This window comes from Xiphophorus hellerii, chromosome 7 (assembly GCF_003331165.1).
Source record: "Xiphophorus hellerii strain 12219 chromosome 7, Xiphophorus_hellerii-4.1, whole genome shotgun sequence".
NCBI lineage: Eukaryota > Metazoa > Chordata > Actinopteri > Cyprinodontiformes > Poeciliidae > Xiphophorus > Xiphophorus hellerii.
The window spans coordinates 18,282,313-18,294,466 of NC_045678.1; the positions used below are offsets into that span (position 1 = coordinate 18,282,313).

At 36.1% G+C, this 12,154-nt stretch overlaps 1 protein-coding gene across 2 annotated transcripts in view; it reads left to right on the forward strand.

Annotated features, from left to right (window-relative positions):
• Positions 1-1,952: 1,952 nt before the first annotated feature.
• Positions 1,953-12,154, forward strand: part of grb14 (growth factor receptor-bound protein 14) — a 30,511-nt gene continuing 20,309 nt past the window's right edge. Inside the window, exons 1-2 of one of the 2 annotated variants that reach the window (XM_032567318.1) lie at positions 1,953-2,398; positions 4,916-5,045. In XM_032567318.1, coding sequence (XP_032423209.1) covers positions 2,220-2,398; positions 4,916-5,045 — 309 coding nt within the window. In that variant the 5' untranslated portion in view covers positions 1,953-2,219. Of the gene's footprint in view, positions 2,399-4,915; positions 5,046-12,154 lie in introns of those variants that run through there. The other variant, XM_032567319.1, reaches the window with a different exon arrangement.

Genomic DNA, 12,154 nt, shown 5'->3' on the forward strand with positions numbered 1-12,154 from the left:
GCTTTACCTTGGCCAACTGTCTGAGATTAAATAACCTAGATCGGACCACTTTTAACATTATCTTTGCAAAAAAATACAAATACAAAAATTGACTGTAGGCTCATGAGGATGTTCATAACAAAAATAGACTGAATGTGCCATTTTTTTTGTAACCCACAATAGTTTTAAAAACAAATTCAGTTTGGACAAAATAGTTTTTCTTTTGTCAAACAATACATTGAATCAATTTGAGAAACTTCAAAATGTCAAACAAAACTGTAAACATTTTGTATGACGCATGACAGTTGTTTTTATCAGACCTGTATATTGACAATACAACCAATTTTTAATTTTTTTTGGAAAACACAATAAAGTTTATAGAGCCCTACTGGAGCAGACACAAAGTTGGATGTAATTTTTGTGTGGACTTATTTCAAAATCTCTAACAATGCAATTTAATTTTCGGAGGCAGATTCAATACTGTCATTATCAGACTGTGAGGCTGTTGCATGGTCTCCTGTTTTCAACTTTTATCAGGTGTTAATATTTCTTTTTCTTTTAATATCTTTTTATTTGCATCCTACCCTTCTCTGGGGAAAAAGACTTTTTAAAATCTGAATCTTTATGCATGATGCCTATTCTATTACAGTGTCTATAACATAAACATGTATTACTGATTAGGCAAAATTTTAAAAGCTGATGGTGAAAATGTCAATATTTAAATGACACTAAACCTTTCTTGCGTTAGGTGAGGTAACATTAACAAAATCACTCCCAGTCAAATGTCATAACAACAATATACATTTGAAAATAGATTGATATTTTTAATCTTCTTCAAATTTACAGGTTGATATACTTTTCCTTGGGATATGGTAGCATTGCATTTTAAACTGTATGACTTTATTCAGTATATGATTAACAATGACAGCAGCACTGATAACTACATAAGCTAATCAAGGCATTGTGAACAACTGTCAATGCAATCTTCTAACAGACTATCTGCAGATGAACATGACTTCTGGCTGTGTTTGAGCATCTTTTGGATCCTTCTAAAACCAATTATGACTAAAAAAAAAAGAAAAAAAATATTCAAAAATTAGCCAGAATCAAGTTATTGCTAGGTTTTATAAAATGAATAAAATAGCCATATTGTCTTTGGTCCAACTCAACAACTACAAAAAATTAGAGCTATAAATTCAACGTGATTGTTTAAAATGACATAGCTTTTTTATTGTCAGTATATTGATAGGAAACAGCTGAAACTACTATTTTCGTGATTAGATTTACATTTTAAGACAATCAGTTTCTTTAGCATTGAGGCCAAAGCTACTAAGAGCCATAGCTGAGAGTCTAAATAGCCACATGTGGGAGACCTCTGGGCCATATGTAAAGTACTGAAAGGCAGCCTTTGTTTCACAGATAATTCCAATTAAGTGTTTTCTTTCTTTTTAGAGACAGTTGTTTGTTCCCTTTAATGCTTTGATTTGCTTCATAGCTTTCAGCTTGTTGTGTTTATGAAAGCCCTGTTGGAGGTTATGCCTTGTTTAATGTAAAAAAGTTGTTGCTTTAACTCTTTGCTGCCTCTTGGTCTGAATCTCCCTTTGTCAGGGTCTGTTACACATTACCTTTCAGGACGATGTTATCGTCCTAACCATCCCCCACGTGGAGCCTGTCACTGAGTGACACAGCCCGCAGTGCAACCAATCTGCTGGACGAGCTACTCTTTACAACCGCAGGCCTTCTACAGCGGAGTAATTCTACAGTGTATACCCTGTCCAAAGTCCATAAGAAAGGAACAGTTAGTTTTATAGCCTTCCTGGACTCATTACCAACCCAATTGTTTAAAAGTTCTTTGTGTGCACATGTCCTGACATTTTGTTTGAAAATTTATCTCAATGTAAAATAATCAAGAATAAAAAAAAACAACTCTTTGGTTATTAATCAACTTAATACAGATAAGGCTGTTTTGACGATGATTGTGTCAAAAATATCTTTATTGTGGTGGATCATGTTTGGGTAGGAGGGATCATTTTGCCCACAGGGCCAGCCCTGTGGGCAGCAGATGAGCCAGAGAAACTTGTGTGTTACTGTGTGCGTGTGTGCATGTGTGCTGCTGAGCTGTAAGCAGAAGAGCCCCGCCAGGCAGCCTGCTGAAACTGGGCACAGTCTCCCGTCCAACAGTTCGTCTCTCTTGTTTCCTTCAGATGATGCCTTGGATTTAGCCAACCCACACAAGTGCTATGAATAAGACACTGGACAAAATACACACTTCTGGAGGACTCGGACAGAAAGCAGAGATTTTTCAGAGTGGCAAGGGTAATGAGAGTGTCTTCCCCAGCTCAGCAATCATCCCAGTGGAAGATCCTTCACTCACTCCAAATGCTCAGAGGACTAGGACCAAGTTTTGCAAGGGGAACAGGTATAGCTCACTTTTTCTTACATAAACTGTGAATGGCACAGGTCTGCTCACAACAACATGCATTATGAAAAATTCATCTACCTAAAAGAAGAACTTTGTGCAACACATTTTACAATGCTTCCAGCCCTGAATTTAAATAGCACAGTGTTTGCATATGTACGAGCCAGTAAAAGAGCTGCAGTGTTGCTTAGCAATACACTAAAGACCAGTTGATTGAGTTTTTAAGTTGAAGTTAACCATTCATTCAAGTCACTAACAAACTTGTTTCCAAATATAATAATGAATTCTTTTGAGAGTTAAAAAACCTTTATTTACAATACTTTCTTTACAACATAAACTGCTTACCTCTTCAAAATGTTAAAGCACTGTAAATGTAATACAGTGGAGGAATCAGGGTCTGTTTCTCTCTGCTCTTATCTAGAGCTTGTCGGTGAATGTGATAAGTGAGTCAACAGGTAGTTAAGTGCAGGAGGGGTTAATGCAAAGAGAAGCCTATTTATCAACTCCTCCATACCTATTGTCTGTAAGAGCAGCAGCAGAATCAGTACAAGGGCCCTGCGTGCGTTGACATGTAGGGAAAAAGTTTAGTAACAATCCCTCCACTTCTTCAAGGGTATAGATGCTGTTTTTAAGATAATTTCACTCTCAATTGTGGTTGGGTTTGTGGCCTGTAATAATTGTATTCATTCTGTGTTTTGACATCAAGAAATAGACTTAACCCTCCTGTTATGTTACGGGTCATATTGACCCGTTTTCAAATAATTTTTTTTTTTAAATAGAAGTATTTCTTTGCATAAAACTTTTTCTATTTGTCTTAATAGGTGCACTACATTGAAAATATATTCATTTTACACATTTGCAACCCCCCATGCGTCTATATTTTACATAGATACTGTTCGGGTCAATTTGACCTGGCAGTGAAGTTGAAGGGTAAAAAAGATTTTAAAAAATGTCCAATTTTATATGTTTCCAGCTATGAACCATATTTCACCCCACACAAACCCACCCCCACACACCACACCACACACATACGTGCACACCCACAAACCCACTTTCTCACTATTCTCTTTATTTCACTAGGAAACTGCGATAAAGCAGGTGTTCATACAACTTTTGACAGGAACCTTTTCTGTTCTTGTGGGAAAACTCCACCCACACTAAGTGGACAGAAACATAAATACTCTCTGCATGACTCTTTTGTGTTGATTTTAATCAGCGGGTCAATTTGACCCAGAACAGTACACGTGTCTCAAGTCCAATTATAAAGATCACCCCTTGAAAAAAAAATCAAAATGTAATATAAATTTTTTTACAAAAGATCAATTTCAAGGAAATTATTGTTTTTTTTTTGTGTCTAGGTTTTTTTCAGTGGACATAAAAAATATAAATTCCATTTTTTTTGTCCAAATGAGTAAATGAGTAAGTTGTCGTTATTGATCTTTTATTTGTGAGAAATAAAAAACATCTTTGCACAAATATTGATTGAAATGGTAAGTATTGGAGTTAATAAACAGATACAAAAATGTTTTGGAGGATTTTTTTGGTTTCTGACACTATTGCATGATTACACACTCCACGGGTCAAATTGACCCAGGAACATTATTGCTGTACCTCAGAAACAAAACATAACAGGAGGTTTAAAAAGCCATAAAAAAAGAAGAAAGATGTTGAAAAGAACAGATGAAAGTTGCCAGAGAGTGATGATGTCAAGTCTGGAACAGAATGTCAAACTTCACTGCCATACCATTTTAACCATTTTGAGGGGAAAAAAAGTGCATCTGTGAAGGCTCTAGCTTGAATATCATCTCATAGGATGAAGACTTCACTGGCTGTTTTTCAAGTGAGAGTGAGGAAATCAAGATAGATGTCACCAGTGAGGTAGTAGCATTGACATGTTTTGGAAAAATACCTTATTACTTTGAAACTACCCAAGGACAAGGCTCTCCAGAGACTGATTAGGTAAGACTTGTGAAAGTCTTACCAGCAAGATAGTTGTTCCATTATTCTCATACAAACCAAACTGAACAGCAAGTGAAGAAACTGTTTTGTTTTCAGGTAGTGTTTTAAACAGGTAACACTGTTTTTAGTGGGAAATTAGAGTTAATTATTTTCAATTTGAATCTAGGCCTCTTTTCACACACAGCTCTTTTGAGTAAGCGTGGGTGCTCTCTCTATCCTTTGACACATCAATACCCACCTACTTGTTTTTATCAAGAAAACAGCTCATGTCTGTTGTACAACAGTAATCATGGTAGCTACACTGATTTTTAGTGCAAAAATGTTTTGCACTAAAAAATTGCATTTACACTAAATGCATGTTTTAAATGCATATATGCACTTTGAAAAACTATGAAAAGTTCAGTGAGGATTTATACTGTCTATCTGTTTTATTCTTAAACATTTATGGGTGTTATGGCTCTAAAATCTGTTTGCCTTTTAGAACTGATCTATCTGAATTTGTTTCAATTATAATCACTTCCACTTATATTACTTGTGTCTGTGTTGATGATTCTTTAGGAATGTTAGAGAGGGGGAGGACTCTTTATCTTCCTCTGTTCCAAACCCCTTCCCTGAACTTCTACCTCCAACTGTTTCCGGCTCCATCTCTGAATGTTTATTGCCTTGGACAAAACCTAATGCAACTCAGGTGAGTCTTCCATTTACTGTAAAAAAGCATTTGACAACAACACTTGTGTTGGTAAAAACAGCACAACTGCTGTTTTCTAACTATCCTCAATTGGAGGACATTCAGGAAAGTTGCATGATGCATAACTAGACTTTGTTTGACTATTGACTTTTGTTTGAATTCATGACACGTGGATGGTTGAACAGGTTTTACAAGTATGGAAATTAAGGGTGCTGACGAGATAAATGCTGTGTCAGGATGGGCAGACAATCTGCATAGACTGTTTACTTTGGGAAAGGGAGTTTTTCTTTTTCTTCCCTACATTTAGGGCCCACCATACAATATGAAAATGAGTGAACAAAGTAAGGTGTTATGTTGACTGTAGATGTTATATGTTAAACTTAAAAACTTTATGGTTCACCCTGTGAAAATCTGGCCAAGAGTCCACAGTACTGTTGTTTGTTTTAGCACAAAGTGTGGGATTCTCTTACTCTCGAGGCTGGTTTGTATGCTGATGTTTGACAAGCTTTTGTTGCAGTGTAAGTATGTATGATGAAGATGAAAGAGTAGGAAATTTATTCGATATAAAGAAGAAAACATTTTTTTGTAATAAGACCTTGGACACATTCTTTTACACAAAATGTCTTGTGCAACTCTGCAACAACTTTAAAAATGAGTATCAATGTGCTTTTTCTTCACTAGTGGAGTATTGTGCAGTGAGTATACACAGGGGCGGATCTAGAAAAATATCTATGGGGTGGCATGAAGGGGGCAAGGATTTTTCAGGGGTGGCAATACCAAAAACAAATATTTCCGACACAAAAAAGTACGCAAAAACACCAAAACAGAACATTCAGTCTGTTACATTATGTTGTCAGGCTTGATGTCTACATTGTCATTAATAATATATTTTCACTTGAACACAGCGGTGGTTGATTAGCTGATTTAAACACCTGCTCTACTGATGACTTGGTGTGCGGGTTGTCCTCTTTTAGTGCTAAAGGAACCAAAACACACTGAACTGCGCAGCACATGTTAAGGTTATCAAAGTCAATAGCAGGCTAGCACCAGGTAGGCTAGCATAACTAACTCACTGCTCACTTTTTCAATATTTTCTCTAAATTATAACTTTTTCCTCACCTGTTAAGTGTGAAATCCTTGAACGTTGTTATCTATGGCTGTCATAGGGTTGAATTAACCGCTAAACATTGCGTCCTTTTTTCAGATTCTATGGGTGATTGTGGTATTTTCCTGACCACCGATATTTCTGACTTAATGGACAGCAATGGCGCGTGTGTGGCGCACGGTAATGTCCAGTCCAGAAATATATATCCATCCGTATATATAAATGTTGCTGCCTCCGGCTCTGTCCTTCTCTAGCACATGCCGCTACTTAGCAGTAGGTTCAGGTTACATTGTGTTGCGTTCAGTGTTGTCGGAAAAAAGAGATTCATGCTCTTAATGTCCGATTTGCCATAACTATTTATTGAATTCATTGTCGCCAGCTGGGGTGGCAACAGAGGTGGCAAGGCTCTCAGCATGCCACCCCAGTAGATCCCACCCTAAGTATGCATAAACTTCTGTTTAGTTGAGAGCATTCCTTTTCAGGCTTATCTAATGTTCTCTAAGACTAATTCTTGGCTCTTGGATAATTCTTCTGATTATTTCTTTCACTCCTCTGTTAGAATTTCTGCAAAATCCAGCCTGGTGGTGCCTATATTATGGTCATAATTTGTTTAGAGTGATATCTTATTGCTGTCTATGCTAATTTGCCTGGAAAGAGATTAAGTGGGCTCATGGTCATCTACTTAGCTTTTGCAAGGGACTTTTTTTTTTTTTTTTTTTTTTAAATGTGAGCCCTAACTACTTGGTCAGTTTAATAAAAAATCCTCTCCAAACTCTAAATCTTCATGGATATATCTTTTATGGTTAATCTTGGTCATCCATCCCTTTTCTGTTTTTAGCTCAGAAAACTATATGCAAACATTGACCTGTTTATGTTTGGCCATAATTATGTACAAATACCTGGTCTGTCCATTTTTTCAGCCTGCTTGAGACATCACCTGACGTCTTCCTTTAGACACCTTGTTACTTTTTTTTACATTTTCATTCATACAAAATGCATAGAGTGTCATTGTTTGACCTAAAATACACACATTAACAACATTATCTCTATTCCTTACTATTCCAAGGACTAAGTGCCTTGTATCTTCAGTCTGATAATAGAAGAGTCTTATGTGACACACTACAAGTAAGAGAGCCTCAGCTGGACACATTTGCAGCTTCATTAAAAGCCAGCCTCAAAGATTATAAAAGTACAGTTGTCTTAGTTCTTAAGATACTGACCACTGTTATTCACACATTGGAGGTATTACATCTCATACTCACACGCTCATGACCTCATTGTTTTGGCAGTGAATCACTCTGCAACAACTTGGACAGATATTGTACAGGAAATCCAAAACTTGAAACAAATATTTGGAAGACATTCAGGATTTTGGAAAGCTAACAATTATGAGTCTGTTTCAGAAGTTCATGGGTTTCAGACTCAAATTTTCTTTCCTATACATTTTCCAGTGCGGCTGAATTAGTTGGGTTTGCAAACCACAAGATATTTCCTGGATGTGGGTCCCAATACTATAAGCTTGAAAATATATTTTTTGTGGTGTGTATGTGCTGTGTGGATTTGTGTGTGGATTTGTAGCAGCAGGGGGCAGCTAAAAGCAATGACTCATTGGAAAGCCTGAAATTCCAAAGTTCCACAATTAACAGCAGCTATAAGTGATATTAGAGTTTGGTGCTCATGTTAAGCATAGAAGGAGAACACAATCAGAAGGTTTACTCTATACTTGAGTTATAACATGTACAGTTCAGGTCAAAAGGTTATGCTACTTGCACTGTCCCTGTTCAAGGTATATTAGAGATGCAGTATTAAGTATTTTTCAGGCACGTAGTACCATTTTATAGCACAATCGCGTAACTATTATCTTCAGTTGTTATGAAAATGCTGTATATATCGAACATAACTTAAAAGAAATTTAACCTCACACTTTGATACCTTGAAATTAGGCCTCTGTCTCTTTAAGAAGTTCATACTATATCTGACACTCTTACCTCGGCATATCATCACAACAGCGCATTTCCATTACGCTGTTTGTTAGGAGTGTTGGACTGAGAAGTTATTTGTGCGATAAGCCCAGCAGATGCACAGTTCCTTCAGGACTTTGGTAGTTACTGCTGCTGCTAGTCTGAGGGAGCTGAAGGGGTAACCTACGCATGTGGGAAGGGAGCTCTGTGGGGGATAAGCTTGGACTGCAGCCCCAAGAAGGAGCTTTGTGGAAATACGTGGCGCATTGTGAGAGCAATCTTTTAGACAACCCCAAATGGGTGCCATTAGAGATTCAAGGAGTTCTCAAATGTGCATGAAAGAATCAACTTTCATCTGAGTATGAGTGTTTGCAGACTTATGATCTCAACTGTGTACGATTAACATAAGTGTAATCAAATTACTATTTGTTTCTTTTAAGTAAATTATTGTAATATTTGTTATTTGACAAATCAAAGGCTCAAATTAATACAGAGTAAAGCTCAAATTGTCAGTAAGGTAAATCATCCAATTGACCTTTTTTCTGAAACAATGACCTGCTTCTTCATAAGGAAGTCCTCAAGTAGTTCCTTATGTATTTTGCTGATGAGGCCTACCCATCATGGGCTTGGCAACCTCTCACTTATTCTTCTCAGCAGCATTATTTGGAGAGACAAAGGGACTGTGTTTGTGTGAACAGCTGTTTTAATGTCACAAGTCTTATGGTGCAGGGTTGTGACCTCCTTTCAGGAGCTCTCAAGAAACCCATGACATCATTGTTCCAAATGTGCTGCGCTCGTCCCCTCACCCACCATCTGATCCTTTCTGCAGTGGGAAATTGCCAACTGGTCCTCCCAGAGCGTCTTTGTGGGTTGTAGTTTCAGTTATAATTATCTCAACCCAAATAAAAATCAACCAAATACAAGGTTTAGAATTTATTCATGTATAACACATGGAATTAATAGAGAAAAGCGATTAGTTGAAATCAACATTAGATAAAATACTGTAAAATAAGATACAGCAAAACTTTCTTAACAAAAGCAATGTTTTAACCTAGATTTAGGACTGTAATGGTAAGAGCAGGGAGCACATGGAGAGGGAATTTGGTCCAATATTTGGGCCTTGTCTGACTTCAGAGCTCTTATTAAAAGTCACATGAGAAAAACATATAATTGTGCATAAATTGCAAATTATTACAATAATGATATCAGTTATGATTAACAAAAATATTCCATCTTTTTTTCTTTTAAACTTTGTGAATATATTTTTATAAAAGCTACCTACGTCAGCTTTAATGTGAGTCTGAATCTTGACTCACATTAAGTGAGTGGCTTTCCTACTCACTTTTCACTCACACAATCAGTTCTCGTCTCAACCAATGATGGTAAGTTGATGAAACTCTCATGTTACATAATGGTAAATAATGATATGTGTAGTTTGTGTTGAGCGTTTTGATACTGGTAAAACATATTATGAGAAAACAGTGCATCATGATTGATCATATACCCTTAAAAAGTGAGAATATGTATTACATAGTAATGACAATATTGTGTAATACGTGTATCTTGTTAGCAAAATGACAGCATGCAGCGCAGGTGCTCAGGAATGGGAATGTTGACAGTTATAGTGATGACAATTAATAATCAGAAATTTGGCTGTTAGTCCTCAAGCTTTGATAAGCAAATTATTACATTTTTTAGTTTTCATGTCATTTTTTATCTAAGTAATTTCCTTTGTATGTAGTGTTTTATAGCAGTGTCACCAAAAAAAGCAAAAATGTATTAATTTATTTTCACAACTGGAACAAACTTGTCAAATGGGAAATTGTCATGGTACTATACCTGCCATATCTCTATTACCCATAATATGAATAAGCAAAATACAGTGTAAAAACCTTAATATATGCCTTTTACTTCCAAAGAGGTAGGTTTTCTTTTACATAGTAATTCATCTTGTTTCAATTTGGGTGTCTGGGTGCAGCCTGCTGTTTTCTCTTTCTTTGTTTATGTTTTCTGGTTATTTGGCTGAGCTTTTCCTCCTGAAAACTGTGTTTAGAAGTGTTGACTCATATGCTTGATAAGAGTCTGGTGAGAAGCAGACTTTTAAGTATCTTCACAGGGGTGAGAAGCTGTTCTAGCTCCAAAGCACATTTTAAGTTTGGGTCTATCTCTCAACCAAAGGAGGAAAGTGAGGGGAGTCTGACTTGATGATCTGCTATTACTCAAAAGATTTAAATCTGACCTTGAGGGTGCAAAGCCACACATCATATGTTATACTGTGTGGTTATTGGATTTTAAAAAGGTGAAGCCAAAACCCCCATAAACTCTTAAAATGAACAACTGATGTGAAGAATTTAAAGGTAGCTTCCTTAGATTTTTCCATAATTTTTGTTCCTCTTATTTTTCTACCAAGTTCAAAAGTCGAGCTTTGGTCTAGTTTTTGGGGGGTATGATCTGAATGCCAGCTCTGGTTATACATTTGAAAAACTTTGGTGGAACAACACCAAGAATCTTCTCTTTAGTTATTAATAATCAGACACAATGTCTCCTACAATAAATGTTTAGTAAAAACACAAACTTTGTAATTTCTCCCTCCTAACTTTAAAATATCTTCCAAAAACATCTGCAGTCATATTGGTCACAGAAAGCAATTTGTTTAACAAGCTGTGCAATAAGTTTAATCTTATTGTTTAACCTCAAATAAGATGAATACATGTATGGATATATACAATGCCTATAAAAGGTATTCACTCATTTGTATGTGCTACGCTGTATTATTTTTACAAATCAATCATGAGCAACAAAATTGGTTGTTTTTTTTTTTAACGAGAACAAAATCAACAAAAAGGTCAACGTGAAAATGGATTGCAGTGTCCAGACGTGCGAGCCTTATTCAGACCTATCCATACAGAGCCTGTGCTGTGATTTGAGGCAAAGGTGCATCTACTAAATAAAGTAGAAGGGGGTGAACATACAGTATCTACATACTGTATATACAGACACTTATTTTATCTTAAATGTTCAATTGTCTTTATTTTATAGGCAATTCACTTTGATATTAAAGAGTTTTTTTGTGAATTCTTTTCTCAAAAGGCCAGCTTTTGTTGATTGATTTGTAAAATGAATAACACGGGTAAAACATTCAAGTTGGTGAATACCTTTTATAGACAATGCATGTGTAGGCTGTTATTCTACTGTCAGCAGTCCATGTTTTGGGGCCTGTATGATCTCAGCAGCTGAGATACCAATGTCACATCATTGCGGTCGTTAGGTTCTAGCAGTATCTGTCCACAGCAAAGAGGACATTTGCTTCCAGGCTGTCTGCACAATATCTGCTCTTCTCTGAGAAAACACAATCAAACCGTAACTCTGCACCTTGACTTGTTCATAATAACATCTAGATTTTCATGTCATTTAATAGCTCATAGATCTACTACTGTGTTTCAGATTGTTCAAATTGTGAACCAGTACCAGACAGACTGGCATGCTTGACTTTACAGCATCTAGAATATGTTGGTTTACAGAGACATTTACAGTCAGGCCCGACCCAAAGTGTTTGTGAACGTCACACCTGCTTAGAAAACATGAATTTACACAGAAAATGTTGGAAAATGCGCATAGTATGGGAGAAACTTATAGTTAGTTAAGTAATATTTAAAGAGTTATAACCTAAAGCCAATTTTATTTCTATTGAAGCCTAAAACATGCTTGAACATAGAAGTAAATAAAAGACGGTTCAACATGTTAATTTTGACGTTTTACATAGGAAATGTTAACAAAACTATTATATTGTATAGTGATTTTTTTTTTTGCTTGATCTGAAATGGATGAAACAGCAAATCTGGATGTGAAATTAGTCATTAAACTAAAGTGTTATTTACTCATAAATAAGATAAAGTGACTGATGGTTAAGCAAAACACATTGAGTTATACTATCAGTTAAATTAATTGCTACAAAAGGGATGTTAGTGGTATCTCAGTGGCTGGTAGGCTTAACTGTAGACTGGCATCCAAATGAAATTATGGTTAGGTTTTTAACTGAAAGC